The 19,043-nt window shown below is 36.3% G+C and overlaps 1 protein-coding gene across 4 annotated transcripts in view; it reads right to left on the bottom strand.

The window, feature by feature from the left end:
• Positions 1-295: 295 nt before the first annotated feature.
• Positions 296-19,043, bottom strand: part of LOC145662121 (uncharacterized) — a 95,199-nt gene continuing 76,451 nt past the window's right edge. For all 4 annotated transcript variants that reach the window (XM_081727459.1, XM_081727457.1, XM_081727458.1 and 1 more), the window contains exons 3-4: positions 3,188-3,481; positions 296-508 (exon numbers count right to left, since the gene is read on the bottom strand). In XM_081727459.1, coding sequence (XP_081583585.1) covers positions 371-508; positions 3,188-3,481 — 432 coding nt within the window. In that variant the 3' untranslated portion in view covers positions 296-370. The remainder of the gene's footprint in view (positions 509-3,187; positions 3,482-19,043) is intronic.

Here is a 19,043-nt window from a genome sequence, read left to right as displayed (position 1 = left end):
TAGATAACTTGCAGTACAATACTGTGTAGTCATTATCTTAAAAAAAAAATGAATGCATTTATAGAACACAACCTCTGAAAGCACAAAAAATCTCTAAAATATATTTGCCTATGTTTGTACTTTCAGAGATTGTGTTAGTATACAAACACTCAACGAAACTCAATGTAAGCAAGTGCAAATAAAATATAATGTTATGAATTATGATTGTATTTAGCAGTCATTAAAGAACATTTTATAAATTAAAGGAGACGAATCAATGGTAAACTTGGATTTTTTATAACATTTTATTATGCACTTAATTCCAGAAACAATTCACATATAAATGTTTACATTGCTCAAGTCTCTTCTCAATCTTTGTTTTCTGTTGAATTTAACAATAAATGGATAAATCTTCAAAAATATAATGTAGTTTCTCCAAAGATTGAAGCTCAATCTTCAGTTGTTTGGCATCTTCGAGCAATTGCCTTGTCTTAAGACAAATTCTAGGTAAGAGATCTTCGAAGTCAACCTAAAAGAATGAAGTGTATAAATTAATAATAGCTTAAAATAGTTGCAATAACAGACGCAGCTATACAAGCTACATTTCCAAGTGCATTGTCTCATATATTAATGTTCTTATAGTAATTGCATTTTGATATTAATGAACGACAATTGTAAATACAATGACTAGAAACGAAAGCAATAAAATAATGTATAGTATCAAAGACTCGTCATTTCACATGTTTTTTTTTTTTTTTTTCATTTTAACAACTATAAGGGCTGGATTTTTAGTAATGGCAACAACGGTATATATTGAGAAGTAGAGTGGTTACAAGATTCGAAGCTTTACAGGCCCTCGATGTAATAAACAGTATTATGAATCTCGCGTTCCCAGCGATCTGGAAACCGCTGGATGCCGTGGGCAGTACCTAATCTCTGGGTAGTGCAAATGGAGCGATCGGTCGCCCGGAGATCATCAACTATACGGAAGCGTGACCCACGAAGTGGTTCCTTCATCTTCAGGAAGAGATCATAGTCGCAGGGACTTGAATGTGGAGAATACGGGGGGAGATACAGTACTTCCCAGGTCCAACGATGCAACAAATCAGTGACCGCACCTACTGAATGTGCCCTTGCATTGTCATGCAGAGTGATGGGTGGGTTCGTCAGAAAGTGGCGTCGTTTTCGTCTTACAGCTACTCGCACATTCTTTTCCAAAAATTTGCAGTAGTACCCTGCACTAACGGTGTCTTTGGGGGACGGTATGGTTTATGATCACACCATTCCAGTCGTATGCAATGATGAGCATAGCTTTCACATTGGTTGAGGTATTCCGAACTGTTGTTTTTCTCGATGACTCGTTTGATTGCCGTTTCAGCTGTGGTTCATACGCTCTGGCCCAGGCCTCATCAATAGCAATGATCCGCCGTAAGAAGATCTCACCTTCATGTTGATACCGCTCCAAGTGTGTTCGAGCGGCGTCATATCGCCACCACTTGTGTTGTTTAGTCAATTCATATGAAACCCACCTTGAGGCGATTTTTACGCAACCCCAAGTTCTTCTTCAGTATTTTCAGCAGAGTCGAATACGCTAGTCTTGTATCGTCGTCCAATTTACGAATCGTGGCGTTCCGATCCGCTAGCTCTAACGTGTTCATGTTCTGTACATCTTTTTTACTTACAGGAGCATGGCCGCAGCGAGGCATGTCTGTGATATTTTGTCGTCCGTCATTAAAGGCTTTGACCCAGCTTGCTACTGTACGGTATGGTAATGCACTTGCACCGCAAACGTCTTGCAATACTTTGTAACACTGTTTTGCATTTCCACCTCTACAGCATTCAATTTTCAACCAACTCCTCTGATCTCGCTTCGTAAACATGACTGTATTCCGTGAGCACTCACCCAGTGTGATTGTAATCCAAGGGCAGGCGAGTTCATGTGCTCTGAGAGAGGGTCGGCATCTAACCTATCGCTGGTATGAATTACAATGGAATGTTTTGTTCCCGAGTATATGTATAGCAGTGTTGCCTTTACTAAAAATCCAATGCTTGTATTTACAATTCGCGCCAAATAGGTTTTGTAGCGGACAGAGTTCGTCTGCGTGTTTTCCGTTTCTTCCCACTTTCTTTATTCCACCAATCTTGGAACTTAGAACTAAAAACATAATAAATAAATAAATACTATAAGTCAACCTCTCCCGTCACAGAAAGGTTCCCATGAACAATTGCATTAAATAGGGAACATGGTTCAATGTTCCGACTCGTTACTTCGATTCGAATATCTACAAGGATTAGTTTACTCTTGATATGAGATTTTCTTTTTAATTTTGTAAAATACCACACATGTGGTTTTATTATATTTTATAAAAAAATATTTTATTAGTAACCCTAACATATGGCATAAGTCATTTCTTATGGAAAAATCTGCAAAGGATAAATTACTTTTCAGGATGATTTCTTTCGCTGAAGTTCGCCGAAAATGTCTCGTAATTTTGTTCGTATTTCACAAGAAAATGTTTCATTAATAGCTGCAGTGCTACATGATATAGTTTAAGGAATTAGAGCGAGAAATTTTAGTGCGGTGGCCCGTATCAGGTTATTTGTGTGCTGTCCATAATCGGGCCTCACACGAGTAAAAGTAGTCCAGGTGCCCTACGAGTGAGAAAAGACATGCTTATTAGGGGGTTAGCATGACGCTTGTGAGACCTCACAGTGCTTTGATTCGTATATTAGCATTAAATTTAGAGTAAAGCCATTAAGAGATATTATTTAGTTGCTTATTTCCCGCGCTTAGGAATACAGCTTTAAGAGATTTCATCGAGAGTCCTTTCTCGATGTGCGAGATAACAGTAAGAATTGATTTTATATTAGTAAAATTTTATATTTTTGAATAAAGAATTAGTTCAGGAGGAATTGCTGACTATATTTGATTTAAGATACGAACTATGGAGCTTCTAATTAGTAAAAATTTCCAAGACTCTTAAATTATAAGTTTACAAATTCTTTCTGGATCAATAAAATGGGTGTGATTGCTATTATTTATTTGCAAAGCCAAATACTCTAATAACCCAACAAAATTTGATCACTGAAAAAAGGACAAACTCAGCTAAAAGAAGGGTATTCCGCGTTCACTCTAATTCTCTTATAAGCACTGTATAATTACAGTTTTATTGATATAATATTAAGTATCTGGTAATTTTATAATTACCTGAAGTTTTTTCAGAGGTATCTGCTGAAATGTTGAGGTGATATGCTCGGATGATTTGAAGGCTCGATTTGCTGTTTCCAATCCATCTTGCAATGTTGGTTCCAGTAACTCCGACAACGAAGGAGTTCCACTCAAGAAACTTCCAACAGTTTTAAGTAACAATTTAGTATTCTCTGAATTTTCAGTTACTTCTCTCACAATTCTATGACGAGAAGTTTGCAATGAAGATAGGAGGTCATTAATGACGTCAGCTATTGCCTGGTAATCCAGTGTTGCCAGGTAAGGTCCTAGTGCCTGTAAAAATATATACAGAAGAATATAATGATATAACAGCATGTTCTTATACTACTTATTGTTACCTATACTTTAACTAAAACATTTGGTCAAGTGTACGTGCTATCCACGTACAAGTAGTATTCTGCGAGTATTCCATAGCACACGCACTGTTATTTTAATACATACAGGGTTATTATAAATGATTGAAGCGATTTCATAAATTCACTTTAGCTATAATAATTGAGATATTGTAACAAAACTCAACAGTAACGTAGAAAAACTCAAAAAGTTTTGTTTATTGTAGGTGTACTTCAGATATCTCCCACGATAGCGCAGCAGTGAGGAAAGATGGCGACAGGAGCCGAGAAAGCATTTCATGTCATAGCCTCCACGCTCTTCTGACCTAACCCCACACGTAGAACTTTGTTTTTTTTTGTGGAGGGTTATTTGAAAGATTCAGTGTTCACATCTCCTCCACTAGCAAACCTGCCAGAACTGCGAGCCCGCATCAACAATGATTTTGAACTCAGTGATAGGAACATGCTGGGCCGAGTGTGGAACTTGATTTTTGGCTTGATGATATATACAGTAATTCAGTTATAGAGCTGTGAAATCGCTCCAATCATTTATAATAACCCGGTATATTGACAAAGGTGAGCGGTGTATGTATAAAGATTATCTGTTATGTCTCAAAGGGAAAGACACAATATAAGTTTTGATTCTTTTAACTAAAGAGAGAGCTATATCATCCGTTGCAGCTGTGAAGTCCAACGGAGGTTCTATCATGAAGAGAAAACCAAATATACTGTTGGACTACAATATAATCAAAGCTCGTGTGGACAGAAATAATCAATTAGTACCTTACTAGCCTTTCAACAAATTAAGGTCGTGAAAAGAAACATTTTCCCCCCTTTTTTGGTTATACTACTACAATAAGTAACTTCATTTTATGTAGACAGATTGGAAGTGAAATCCGCAAAATGTCGCACAGAACCTGGTAGCGTATTATCCTTTGTCATGAGAATGACAGTTGATAGACTGATCTTTTGGACACTTAATGTTTCCTGTTACAACAAAACCTACCGAAAGCTTTGTTGTGCATGTCATTCAGTTCTTTCCGTGTAGTTATTTACGTACGTTTAGTGGTTTATGTCACTTATTTTCAGGGTTAATGGGACTTTGTAACCCCCTGTAACTATTAAAAAAAAAAAAAAAAACGTTTCAGTGTAACAAATTAGAAGGAGTGCCTGATTTCGGAATTATCACCGGTTTTGAGTTCACTGTCCCTGCATCCCGACAGATTTGTTCGCAACGATCAGATATAAGATTTTAAGAAATAGATTTCTTTTTATTCTGAATGTACCTATTTTGAGATTACTACTTATTAGTACTAAATATATACTATTTAATCTATCTTACTTGATAATTTCAGTAATGAGCACATAAATGATTTCACAACCCCAATTTGTATTCCACTTTTCATACTGTTATAACAAATGAAAGTATATTGCAACTTATGTTCTTCTTCCTCTAAAACTTTTCCCAGTTAGCTGAAGTTAGTTTTACGGATCACTGACCTCTACCTTTCCCAATCTTGAGTCGTATCCACTGAGACGTCACACTGCGCCGCATCTTCCCTCACACAATTAATCCATTATTCGTTTTCCGATTCATATTTGATTTGGCAACTGTTTTTGCAACCAGCTGCCAACCTGCCGGCAACCTCCAACCTGGAGGACCAGGATTTTCTGTCGGGATTTTCTTCCCGCAGGTTGTCGCAATTGCTTATTCGACACGAATACCTGCTTAGTTTGTAGCAAACTCCTATATCTGAGGGTCATTTCGCTGTCCATAACCTGTGGATGCTCCTTACCATATTCAGACAACTTCAGAGAATACCAGACAGACCTCCGTGTAGTTTTCATGGACCTAGAGAAAGTGTATGATAGAGTGCCACGAGATCTTGGTAGACACTGAAGAAAAAGTGTTCTAAACATATACATCTCCATTTGTATAGTGGTGATTTCTATTACAATACAGATTTAATATTTAAATTCAAAAATAAATGTAAAACATTGACAAATTTTCCTTAAGGGGCAGACTAGTAAATTTTTTCAAAAGCTAAGAATTATTTGCCCGTTTTCCGTAAGTGAAAAAGAGATAATAAAGTGTAACTTACCACAATAATTGATAATATTATGCTACACCCGAAAATACGAATGCTACACCCGAAAGCATTTTCACTGTTGCCATCCATAGAAATAACAGTGTGGCCAGAATTTGAATTATCCAAAAATCTAGGTTAAGGCAGCGATTAGAAAAATAAACTCAACGGTAATTGATCACTTATCATGCAGTCTTTTTTATCTTGTTTACTTTTTAAAAAATATTTGTGTATTTATTTTGTAATAACTTATTTATTTGTAAATCTGGTCCAGTAACTAGCGAATATAACTTTGGTGAAAGTGGTCTGGAGTTCGATTCCCTATGAGAGAGCACAAAAATTTAATTTTACCATTATTTACTTTCAGTAATCATGCATCTCTTTTAGCCTAAAGGGCATAACGTGGGACGTTAAAATAATTTCACTTTGTTTCTCACGAAAAGGTAAATGAACTAGCTATGTGTAGAATCTATTGAAAGACAACTTCAAATACATGTTATTATTGTGTAACGATATTTTCTTATTTTCTTTACATTACCCAGTTCGATATACAATGCATATTATATTAGGTTAAATGAAGTCACACAACACTATCAAACACTTGTAATTTTATATCTATATATTCCGCAAGAAATATCAATTGCAATACACTGAAGTAATACACATCAATTTTATGCAATGTCAACTTTTTAAATAACTATCTTCTCAGTCACCTAATCAACAAGAACAGGTTGTCATAGTAACCCTAAAACAGTAAATCTGTTGTTACAGTAACAGCGGTTAGTTAATAATCATACAACATCAACTATTGTTCTATATATATTCCTCTTCTTAGTAATCACATCCTGTGCACTTTTAAACAGCATCTTTCGCCCTAAATAGCTAAAAGAAGAATGGAAGTAATTTACAAATATAAAATATCGTTGTGTATATATGGCTCCCGAACAAATGGGTCTTCTAAAATTGTTCACAATTAAAGAAAGAATCCTTGGACCGTTAGACATTGCAAATATAAGGTTGCCTTACTTTTCAAATAGTCTTTACATATGAAAATTACAACCCATGGAACAATACATTACTCTTATCTTATCTCAATATTATTCTTATGTTTTGATATTAATCAATTTTAATTCCAATTTTATAAAATTACTAATATAAAGGACATATTCAAAATATGACAAGTTTCCTGTCTGTGTCCAAACTAGTTTCTTTAATTCAACACCATTTATGCTAGTTGACTAACTAAATTAGTGTAAGTTAAAAATACAACATAATCTATTTCTTTCATTTGGGCCTAGCTAGCGAAACTTTGATAAATACACATTATCGTTGTAAGTAAATATGTGATTACTTATAATATAGAAGAAGAGCGAATTACAAAGAAATTGTAACAATATGCAAAAGCTGAACAAAACAAGAACTAATCAATATCATATTAAAGAATAATGTAATAAAGAAATTATTATATTAAGAATCAATCTGAAAACCCGACACTATCTATGTTAATCTTGGACAAAACATCCGTAGGAACTAACTTTTCAACTAGTTGCATCAATTTATCTTTGGTGTGTTTTGACGGACGCCAGAACTTCAACTCGTCAATATTACGTAAATCTAAAAGTTTACCAGTCTTTACATCTCTTAATTCAACAACTTTAGGGTTAATTTGTCTAGTACATAAATAAGGTCCAGCATATAAATCGCAGAACTTATAAGTTCTCTTCAATGATGCGTCACTTTGTGGATGTAACCTCACAAAAACCAGATCATTGATCTGAATTTTGGATCTACCTGTATGTTGATGTTCAATCTTTTGGTTTCTCAAAATAAATTTTCGTGTTCTACGTAGACGTAAACATACTGACAAGATGTGAATAATTCAATCCATCATTCTCATTAAGTTTATCATTGATGTGCTGTTCTATGGTTTTTATTGAATCACTTCTATTATGAATATTCGCCGAAGCAACTCCCAAAGTATCGGAAACTGAATAATTTAAAAAGTAGGTAATTTCCGTGACGTACTTAATTCAATCTGTGTTTATTCTTGCAACAGTGTCGAAATAACATACCAAGATTTCGATGAACATTTTCAACAATAGAACTACTTGGATGGTAAGGAATAACAAAATGTACTTTAATGTTAGCATTATTCACGCACGGATAAATGCATTACTACGAAATTGTCCACCATTATCACAGAAAATATGTTCAATTGGTCCACAATGTGGTATGTACACATTCAAAATTCGATGCACAATCGCAGATGAAGTTCCTTTTCGTAAAGGATACGGCACTAAATATCTCGTGAAAACATCCATGACAGTAAGAAGAAAAGTATCACTAGTAGGTGCTAAGATAAGATGTCCATAGAAGTCAATAGAAATGAAAGAATGATGTCTTTCAGGCATGATTGACATCATAGGTTTTTATATAGATTGGAAATTATGCTTAATTTTCATGTATTCCTCACAATCATTAACATAACTCTTAATTTGCGTCTTAAGTGATTTCCAATAAAAAGATTTATAAATTAGTGAATATACTTTCAAATATCAAAAATGACCAAAATCGTCATGATATGCTTTTAATATACGAGTCACTAATATCGGTGGAATACAAATTTTCTTTCTGTTTTTATATTTGAAATCAGTAGGGGACATATGTATGTTTTGCCCCACTTTCCCCCTCCACCCCCTAACTACCCAAAAAAAATTATGAAGCCAACCCTGACTATTGTACTTTAACACAGAAGGATACCCCAAAGTGAGATTGAATATGCTTTTATGACATTTAAAATCATAAAAACTTACATCTAAAACTTATAACTTATAGTGCTGTCTTTAATTTAACAGATACTTTTTGTTTGATTAAAATCGATTCACAAATGCCCGAGTAATAAGAAGATGAAGTTAAACTGTATATGAGTATTGAATAAGCGCACAGCCAAACAGTATATATATATATATATATATATATATATATATATATATATATATATATATATATATATATATATATATATATATATATATATATATTTTCATTCATCTAACTCACTGATACATGCACACAGACACACACACAATCCAGTTTGCTTGGTGAGAATAAAAAAATAAGTTGAACTAAAGCCAAGGCTATCTACTTCCATTGTATATAAGGAAGATTCTGCATGCAAGCTGCGTACGTGACTTCCATATGAATATAATTGTAGTAACAATGTAAAGGAGAACTTGTTTCTTTTTAAGTCACAAGTTGCATTCCCTCAGGCAGTCTAGATGTTTTTCTTTTCTTTCTTTTTAGTAGTCAAGCAGTATATGGAAGTGTAGTAATAACAATACGAATTCTGTCACGTTACAACTAAACTAAGAAGTTTAAAACTTTTTCGATTGTGAAGAGAGAGAAAATTGTAGCTAAATAACGTGACAATGTAACGTGATGATTTTTACCTTCACGTGACAAACAGGGTTGGAAACTAATTCTTTTTATCATGTTTTTCCAAATTGTTAAAATTACGAATTAAGCTCTGAAATTATTACGAATGAACTAGTACTAAATAACACACGATAATTTTTTGGAAACGATAATCAACCCTAACATCAATGGCGGCTCATGAGGGAAAATATCTTCAGATCGTTATACCTTCGTTGTTTATTAACCGATTTTCAAAATTCAAACGACAATCGATAAAGAAAAAAATGGCTATTTTTCGATTGTATTGCGGGTTGCATAACTCTAAGGATACTATTTCGAATTTGTTATAACTTCGTTGTTTATTAACCGATTTTCAAAATTCAAACGGCAATCAATAGACAAATAAATTTCCTATCTACTGAATGTCTTATAAATTGCATAACTCTAAGGATATAATTACAAAAAACTCAAATAAATCCCTTATTTATATATGTATCTTTAAAATTTAAATGACATTATGTTCTGTATATCCAAAGGTCTAATTTTTTTATAGTCTTGATACTATAAAAACACTTATACACTTAAAACATACTTAAAATTACAAGTTCAGATATTGATAATGAAATCATAAAACCACTTATACACTTAAAACATACTTAAAATTACAAGTTTTATTTTTGTTATTTTTTGGATTCATTTCTAAAGTAAAACTGATGTATTTTATAACCATTATCTAAATCTTTCAAACCCTCATACTTAACAAACAGCTTATACTTTTTCAAATCTTTCAATACTTGCTCAGTTTCATCATTATATCTTTGTGGTAATAACGTCTTATATTTCTCATCTAAATTAACTAAAACTCTTTGACCATAACGCTGTGTTTGAATCAATTTCCATAATGTTATATCGTACGCTTTACCTTTTTCTAACTCATCTATGCGAAGGAATCTCAATGCTTTAACATCATTTTTTAAATCAAATAATTAGCCATAGTTTATTTATTATAAGGAAAATGTTCGTTTTATGAGAAATTCATAAAAACGATTCTCATTTACATACAGAAAATTTACATAAAATTTACATACAGAACTCAACAGTTGGATAATTATCTTTTAAACCAGTGTATTTGATTTTTATTCCATCTTTAACGATCTCATCAATCATTTTATCTGTTAAGTGTTTTGTAAATCTAGGTGGAAGAAATACCTTAAACTCTTCACATTCAACTAAAATGCTCTTTCCAAACTTAGTTTTAATCTTTTCCATTTTCACAATCTTATATTGTGTATTTAATTCTAATTCTCTTAATCCAATAACTTGTTTTTGTTCAAGATTCCAAGTTTATTTAAAAGCTCAATATGACTCGACATCGTATTTATTATATAGAAAATCAATGAACACTCTTCAATTTTTATCTTCACCAAAAAATATTTAATCATTTTTTATCAATTTTGTTTATGGAAAAACTTTAATAAAACAATACAAACATACATTTAACTATCTAAAACTCTTCTACTACTTTCTCATTCTTAGGGTCATATGTAAAGTTCTTTTGTCCAATTAAAATCGCATAACATATAGTATTAGCAGCCACAGCTTCTGCAAAGTCTACAACAATCTTTATGTTTGTTCTCTCATTTACCGATACATTCTTCCTCTTACTACAATTAATCACATACATTGGTCTGTTATCTATAAACTCTTTAGGGTCATAGTACATTTCGGTGTTACCACATGTTATTCTCTTAAATGCAGTATAGTCTTCATACATCTTAAAATAATCCTTGTTAGCAATATCTAAGTTTCTTGACTCTTTTGGAAATACCTCATTCCTTCCATTCTTAAGATAGATATTCTTTACCTTACAATGATCAAACTTACTTGCATCTGCTGTTTGTTTGCCACTTCTATCAGTTTGGAACATTACAACTACGAAATCAGGCATATCAAATTGTCTAGAATTAAATTGAGTAGTAACATCAAACTCTAAGAAAGAACCTACAACAGTCTTCTGAACACATTGTTACCTTATGCCCAGCATAACGTAACATGGCCCGATGCTTTTGAGCACCTTGTATATTGGCAGGAAAATTTTAAAAATTTATTTAGAATGTTAAGAGAAACTTTTATTTTATAGTAGAAAACCGTAGGTCGAGAATTTTGCGTAATTTTAGTACAACAGAGCGTTTCAATAGATGTTATATGAAGATTACATGATTATTAATTATATTCTATATATTTTACGCATTTATCCATGAATATATTATTATTTTAGACAAATAAGTGTATATTTCAGCTTTTTCAATGGTTTTCAGTTCATTTCTATTCATATTTCGGCATAGGGAATCTTCACAAGAAAGCTAAAAATTTTATTTCGTAAAATCTTCTTCAAAATTCCAAATTAATAAAGTCAGCCATAATTTCTTCTTGGTGCATCTCTTTGTTTCGAAGAAAATTATCTGATTGGATAATCCACAATCACAGCTGCGGCTGAGATTTCGGTTTTCTTTGATCTTCGCACAGAAGCCTATCATCCTATCATTACGTCATGATTATCTTCCAATTAGGGATCATCTTCTTGTAACTCTTTGTCTTACGGCGTCAGCCATTTCAAGAGTCAGACGTGCAGTGTTTAGCGTCTGCAGGAAAGTGGAATAATTTGTGATCACGTTAAATTGTGTTAAATTCTTCGTTTTGGCGAATATTGGAAATTGTCATCAGAGATAAACGTACTGTGTTTGGAGTTTCAACAAAGTTATTAATCCAGAAATAGTCCAATTGTGAAGTGATTTCGTATAACATAATGGATACTAGCCTGTAGATGTCTAGTGTTATGGAATGAGCTCCTTAGCAAATTTTGCGTTCTCGATCAGCCAGAGAACCTAAGAGAAGCCAGAGGAGACGGTGAAGGAGAGAGAACGTTGAGTAGTGGTGCAGACATTGAGGAAGAAGAAGTCAAGCCACGCTCGATGGTTTTGTCTGGATAGGTGCTGTAGGAGTTAGTATCCTAAAACTGTTTTGAGACCACGTTTTACGAGTTTCCCAGGAATCTCGGGTGGAAAAGTTGTCAGGAACTTTTTTTTTGTTGTTAATATGTCCGTTCAGTCGCTGTGTAAGAAGAGGATTCAAGTAAGTAAGGAATAGTGAAAGTGAAACTCAATCCAGGTATTTGGCGTCAAAATTTCCTTGTTCTGACAAACATGTGTGAATATATTTTCTGGTGTACGTGTAATATTCGTAATATGAAGCATTAAGTTCGTAAAGTTTCCCTCAACGCCGCACACATGTAGATTCAGGCAATGTGACATCGTGTTTTCATTCGATGGGGGGGGGGGGAAAGAAAGCTAGAATCTCAGCACAGAGCGATTGTTGTAATCTCAAGAAAATGTGTGTACCACACACACATTTTCCCCAGTGATGAAAAGATGTTAGATTCCCCAAAATCTAGAAAGTATTCATTTCGGTAATTCTGCTCAAAATTCAACTTTTAGTTATTTTGGCATGTTTTCTTTGGTTTTGAAATAGAATGATTATAAATGTTGATTTACGTAAACAAGTGTCAGATTCACGGCTACTGTCAAGTGCAAGGGTACATGCATTTTGCGTACCGATAACTGAAAACTTTCAGCAATAGGCTAAACCTACGTAATATTTTAAAAATTCTGATACCCATCCAGTTAGAAATTGCAATTTTTGTTAATTACTAGTAAATATCTTTTCCTTCTTTTTTTTCAAGAAATTCAATATATTCAGAGCAACACTGATGCAAAAATAACCACTGCGTCCTCGGCAGGAATGTGGTAGCAAAACAAACCAAAATATAAAATGCAAAATAAGTATGGTGCTTTATGAAATATATGTGTGATTTTTTTTTTAAATATATGTATGCTTGTTTAGGTTAAGTTAGTATAGTTAGATTAGGGCTTTAGGTTTAAGTGTGATGTCAATATGTACATGAATGTTTTGCCTGTGCTAGATTGTCATGTGGGTCCGAGCTGAAGAGAGGTCGCGAAGAGCGTAAATCCTCTACGCCGGCCACAATCTCGACGCACAGAGGAGTGTAAGCACCAAAGAATGTAAACAGAAGCAAAATTAGCTAACCACAACATGTAGGCAGTGAAGTTATTATTTTCAGTAGTGTTTTGTGTTTTCTATTGTGTCCTTTTGTTTGTTTTGCGTGTCGATACAATGTCAATGTTCTAGAAGGCAAGAATATTAAATGAATATTAAAGAATATGAATATTTCGAGAATATGAGCAAAAGTAAAGAATGTTTCGGCTCTGAAAAGTATAGAAATCGATTTTATTAATTTTATTTAGATGGGTATGTCAGTTCAATGTAAAATATTTTCCTGTTAATGAATATTTTGTCCGATAATACATTCATGAATATTTTAAAGAATAAAACTTACAAGCCGTGAACGCATCTTTCTTTTCGAATACGAAATCTAATTAGCTTGTAATTTTAAGAAGTCATAGAAATACGTAGTTGAGGTTTTGGTATGCATGCGAAGCATGATCAAAACAGAGAGCAGTATGTACAGAATAAGTTTGCTGGGGAAATGAAATATCTGTGAAATTCAGGGAAAAGACTTTCCTTAGTGTGACCGAGTTGAAAACAACCGAATCTGTAGAAATTTCTCATTTTATCAGTTTCGATCAAAATCTCAGTTTGGATTTTTTTTTAATTACAAAATTCTGTTTCGAGATTTTTTTTAAAATTCAGATAGGGCTTTCACAGACAACATCAAGATCTTCTTTGTGCTCAGTGCCAGCTCCACTCGGAGGTCGGTGTCCTGTGTCTGTAGTCGTGGTTCACAACCTATTTCCGGATGGGACGTGGATGATGAACTGCAGGCCTGGATATCGGACTGCGAGTCGAGACGGAAGAGAGTTTGGAAGCTTTATATTTCGGGCCAAATTTGAGTTCTATTTTCCGTAGATGATTGGCTTGGTGAGTGTATCGGTGACTGCTGATGACGAGCCCATACGGGCCCAGTAGGTTCGGTGTCACTAGTCAGTGATACATTCAACATAGCATGTAATCTCAAGGAAAGGGAACATCATACAAGAAAACACAAATTAAGTCAATTCATTTTATTTTTATATATTATTTTTTTTTTAAAGTTAAAAATGGCGACCCTTATCCAGGATTTCTGTTGTTTCAATCCTACGCGAGCGCTAAGGAAAACAAACGATCACAGCAGAGTATTTGTAATGGGAATCATTACGACAATCGCTACATTGAATGAAACATGGTCACTTCTGAATCTGTATGTGCGTGATGTTGTGGGAAACAAACTTCATGAAAGTGGAAAAATGTCCGTGGGTAGCAGATCAAGTAACGAATCTCGTCATCCGAGTGAATATATATGCTGTTCTGATGAAATTGCAGGGTTTAGTGTTTATTGTGACAGTTGTTTTAGATGGGTACATGCCCAGTGTTATGGTTTGTCAGAGGAACAAGTGCAGGAGTTAGACAAAAGCAGTGAGCCGTGGTTATGTAAGCCTTGCCTGGCGAAGCAGGTGACAGTGTTGCCACTGCCGAAATCTCCGGAAACTGAGAGTGATGAAGGCGAACGTGTAACGCGGGGTAGCCCGAATGATTCTGATAAGGAGGAAGTAAGTCGAGGAAACGTAGCTTCCGGTCCAAATGTGCAATTAACGGACTTTGCGGCCATGATGGAACGCTTCAGTCAAACTTTAACTGTAACCCTAAACGAAAAATTTGAAAAAGTAGACAATAAATTCCAGGCGATGAGCAATCAGGTAGATAGTAAATTCCAGGACATTAATAGTAACTTTCAGGCGATGAGCAATCAAGTCGACCGTAAATTTCAGGATATGAATGAGAAATTCGATAATGTAAAATTTGAATTGTTACAAACAATTAATGAAAAAGTAGCCCATGTGAACGAAGACGTAGAGGCTGTTAGGTCGGAAGTTCGCGATTTATATACCTCTGTTGGGAACTATCAGAATAAAATAGACGCGCGGGTAGATGCCGTTGAGGAGGGTCTCCGGTTATCGGTTGAAGCGCAGAATCGACGATGTGATGACTTGACTAAGGAGTTCTCACATCTCGAACTAAGTACCCAAAGGTCGTGTCAGGCACTTGAAGCCAGGATTCAGACGTTAGAGGGAAAACAAAACCAAAGAAAAGATAAACGGTGTAGTCGTAAACGAGCGCGAGACTTTGTTGTCGGTGATGAAATCGAGTCTGACGGGACCGAGTCAGACATCCAAGTGGATGTACCGGTCTCTTCAGTTGGGGAGACTCGTACTATTCCCACGGTGACTGTCTCTGTCTGTCAGCCGACCAACATTCACGGCACAAATGTCCTTCCCTTTGAATTATCTTCCCGTACGTTGAACTTAAACAAGTCACATACGTCCTGTGTTGAGACAATAGGTTGTCAGGCGTTGTCCAGGAGGGCGAATCCATTGTTAGTTTCGCCTCAGGTGTCAGGATTTTCCAATCCTAGTTGTCGGTTGAACCATGTGGTGTCCTCTAGTAGTGTAGCAGACATGACTCCTTCGTGTGCTGGAGTTCAGGAGGGAATATGTGGTCACGCGGTGGTATCAATGCCAGACAACTTAATTTCTGGACAAAATTACCAACACTATTCCATTTTCGGTCAAAATCACTTGGGTGCAAAGAGCCCCGTCGTTGGCCACAATTCTCCCGTGAACCCCAGTAGAAGCGAGGAAGGCTTTGGTAAGCGAACTCTAAATTTAAGACTTTCTGAATTAAATCACTTACCTACATTTTCTGGTGAATACGGTTTGGCTAGAACATTTCTAGAAAATTTGGAACAAACTTTTAAGGTAATTTCGGCATCAGAACACGAACGTCTAACCTTGGTACCTTGTTGCTTAACAGCTGGGGCCAAGACATGGTTTCAGACTGTATGTCAAGACATTAATAGTTATGCGGATTTTGTGCGGCTGTTCCGAGAACACTATTTTTCGGCGAGAATGGAAAGGTTGCAAAAGAAGTTCATTCAGGGAATGAAATACGATCGAGCGAAGTACAGCCGATTAACGGACTTTGCGTGGAAAATTGTAGCAGAATATTATGCTGTGGCACAACACCCGGATGAAACCGAACTGATTGAGATAGTCTTGGATTGTTTACCAGCTGGTGATGCCAAGTTGCTGAGGGCTGTTGAGCCAAAGAACATTCAACACCTTATGGTGAAAATAGCTGAGATAGAGGGACATCCAGAGCCTAGTGAACCGGTCACGGACAAGAAGTTTAGACGCTTTCAGGTACGTCAGGCGAAAGTTGTCAAAAAGACAGAAAAGTCAGGGAAACAAGCCACCAAAGATACTTCGTCTCAGACGGAGGAAGACGAAAGCAAGAGGAAGGAAGGAAGTTCCAATGGCAAAGGAGATGACCGATTTTCCGGAAACCGGGGTCGAAGAAGGAATTTTCAGTCTCGAAGACCATGGCCCAATCAAGGAAGACCGAATTGGGTAAGAGATAGTAATGGAAATCGGAATGCTCCGTATGGGTACAACCAACGCTACTATCCAGCAGCGATGAATTATGGGTATCCGCGGGGTACATCTCAGACATGCGCGCCAAACGCGATGAACTCAGCAGGAGCGCAAGCCTATCCGGGATACGCGCCGAATTTACTTCCTGGAGGGGGAGTGGCGGCTCCCACGTCCACTTCTTCCCCGGGAGTGAACATGGCGATGTCCACTGGATGGCCTCCGCAATATACGACATTCGTACCTACGATGGCTCAGCCACCGGAAACGAACGGGAATAGTTTGGGAAATGCATACCGCAGCCCTCATTAGGGGAGAGTGTGGACTGCGATGTGGATTCCTCAACTCCCCAGAAAGAACAAGATCGGTTAGCGAGTAGTCAAAATTCCAATTTGGTAACAACCTCGTTCGATTTTGATACTAACCTTCCAAATTCGAAATTCAATATTCTGGCAGATTCCGAAAATCGGGAAACAAAATTGGGCACGCCTCTGTTCTCGATTCGTTTCGTGATCGACGAGAAGGAGTGTGACTTCAGTGCGGGAAAAGGTATCCTTCTAACGTATCCTTCGCCCACGTTAAGTTGTTCAGTTGGAAGTCTAACTCTAGTTTGCATTCTGGATTCTGGAGCGGACACGAATTTGTTGTCTGGAGACGTTTGGAGGAGGATCAAGGAGATTTATCCGTCAGCTAAACTTCGTCCAAAATCCAACATTTCATTACGAGGTTTCGCAGGAGACGAATCTTTTCAAGTCAAGGGTTTTCAAATTCTAAATTTCACGATTCAAGGTTACGTTTTCGAGGTTCCGGTATATGTGATTCAGAAATTGAAAACAGATTGTATTCTAGGTTTTCCCTTTTTCATTCGGTATCATGTTCTTCTAAATTGTAAAACGAAAGAAGTCTCTCTTGAGACTGATTCTGGACAGACCATCTCCATCAACATGGAAAAGCAGCATTGTTGTCGAGTCACAGTTGCGGAAGTATCATCAGATGAAGAGGAAGACTCTTTATACCAACCAGCTATTTCGAAAGAAGACATTCAAAATTTTGTTTCTCAGAGAACTGATTTGGATTCGGATTCTAGGAATCGTTTATTTTCTTTGTTGATCAGGTTTCGTTGTCTTTTTACAGAGAATCCCAGAGTCGTGAAGGTTGAGCCGTATAGAATACAGCTTTCAGACGACGTTCCCGTGGTAGGAAAGTTGTATCCTGTACCTGTTCACCTCCAGAAAGAATTTGAGCAAGTGCTGGACAAATGGTTGAAACTCGGAATCATCATAGAAGGTCCTTCACCTTACAGATGCCCTGTTCATATTGTGCGTAAGGCGTCTGGAGAGCTAAGGCCTGTAGTTGATTTGCGTGGTATCAATGAGCGTGTGATTGCACCAAAGATTCAAGTCGAACCGATCTCCGATCTAATCGCGCGAGTCAGTGGTGCAACCATTTTCACCTCATTGGACTGTACGCAGTCATATCACAGTGTCCCGATCCATCCAGACTCTTACAAATACGTCAGTTTCATTTACAAAGGTCGTCAGTATCAAATGACACGTCTAACCATGGGGTTGAAATCATATCCAGCAGTTTTCCAATCAATCATGCATACTTTTTTCGGCTTAGAACCTTTCAAAAACTTTCTCATTGTGTACCTTGATGACGTCCTTTGTTTTTCATCATCTATTGACGAACATTTTCAGCATTTGGAAAAGGTCTTTGAAACTCTTCGTTCGGCAAATCTTTCGCTCAATTTTCAAAAGTGTAATTTCCTTCAATCACAAATTCCTTTTCTTGGCCACATAATTTCAGGATCTTCAGTCGAAATTAATCCCAAAAGTAACGAGGCCATCCGTCACTTTCCTCTGCCGCGGACTAAGAAAGCTTTACGAAGATTTCTTGGTCTCGTGGGATGGCGAAAGCGACATTTTCCTGACTTTGCAGGGTTAACAGCTCCATTTTATGATCTTCTGAAGAAGGACCGAAAGATTGAATACTCTCCGGAGTTACTGGGAAAATTCGATCAGTTGAGAGAACTTTTAAGTAGTCCTCCCGCACTTGCGCAACCGGACTTCAATCTTGATTTTCATTTGTACAGCGATGCATCTGCGGAGTCGTTGGCCGGCTATGTGGCGCAATATCCCCCGGGACAGGATGATCCGGAGGTTATTGCATATGCGAGTCGGCGAATAAAACCGCACGAGGCCTCGTTGTCAGTGTTCCAGTTGGAATTAGCTGCAGTTCTTTTCCTCTGCGAGAAATTTTCATACTTCATATTAGGTCGTCGGACTACGGTCCACTGTGACAATGCTGCAGTCACGTATGCTTTCAGTTTAAAGAACCTAGATGCTCGAACAACTCGTCTTCTGCTTAAACTGCAACGCTTTGATCTTCAGTTCATTCACATCAAAGGCACGGACAATGAAATCGCAGACCTGTTGAGTCGCTATCCTCCAGAGATTCCTCAGGCAGAAGAGGATCATTTTGTAAATTTCTTGACCGC

This window comes from Thermobia domestica, chromosome 10, assembly GCF_964235325.1.
Source record: "Thermobia domestica chromosome 10, izTheDome1.hap1.1, whole genome shotgun sequence".
NCBI lineage: Eukaryota > Metazoa > Arthropoda > Insecta > Zygentoma > Lepismatidae > Thermobia > Thermobia domestica.
This window is presented reverse-complemented; position numbering and strand designations above follow the sequence as displayed.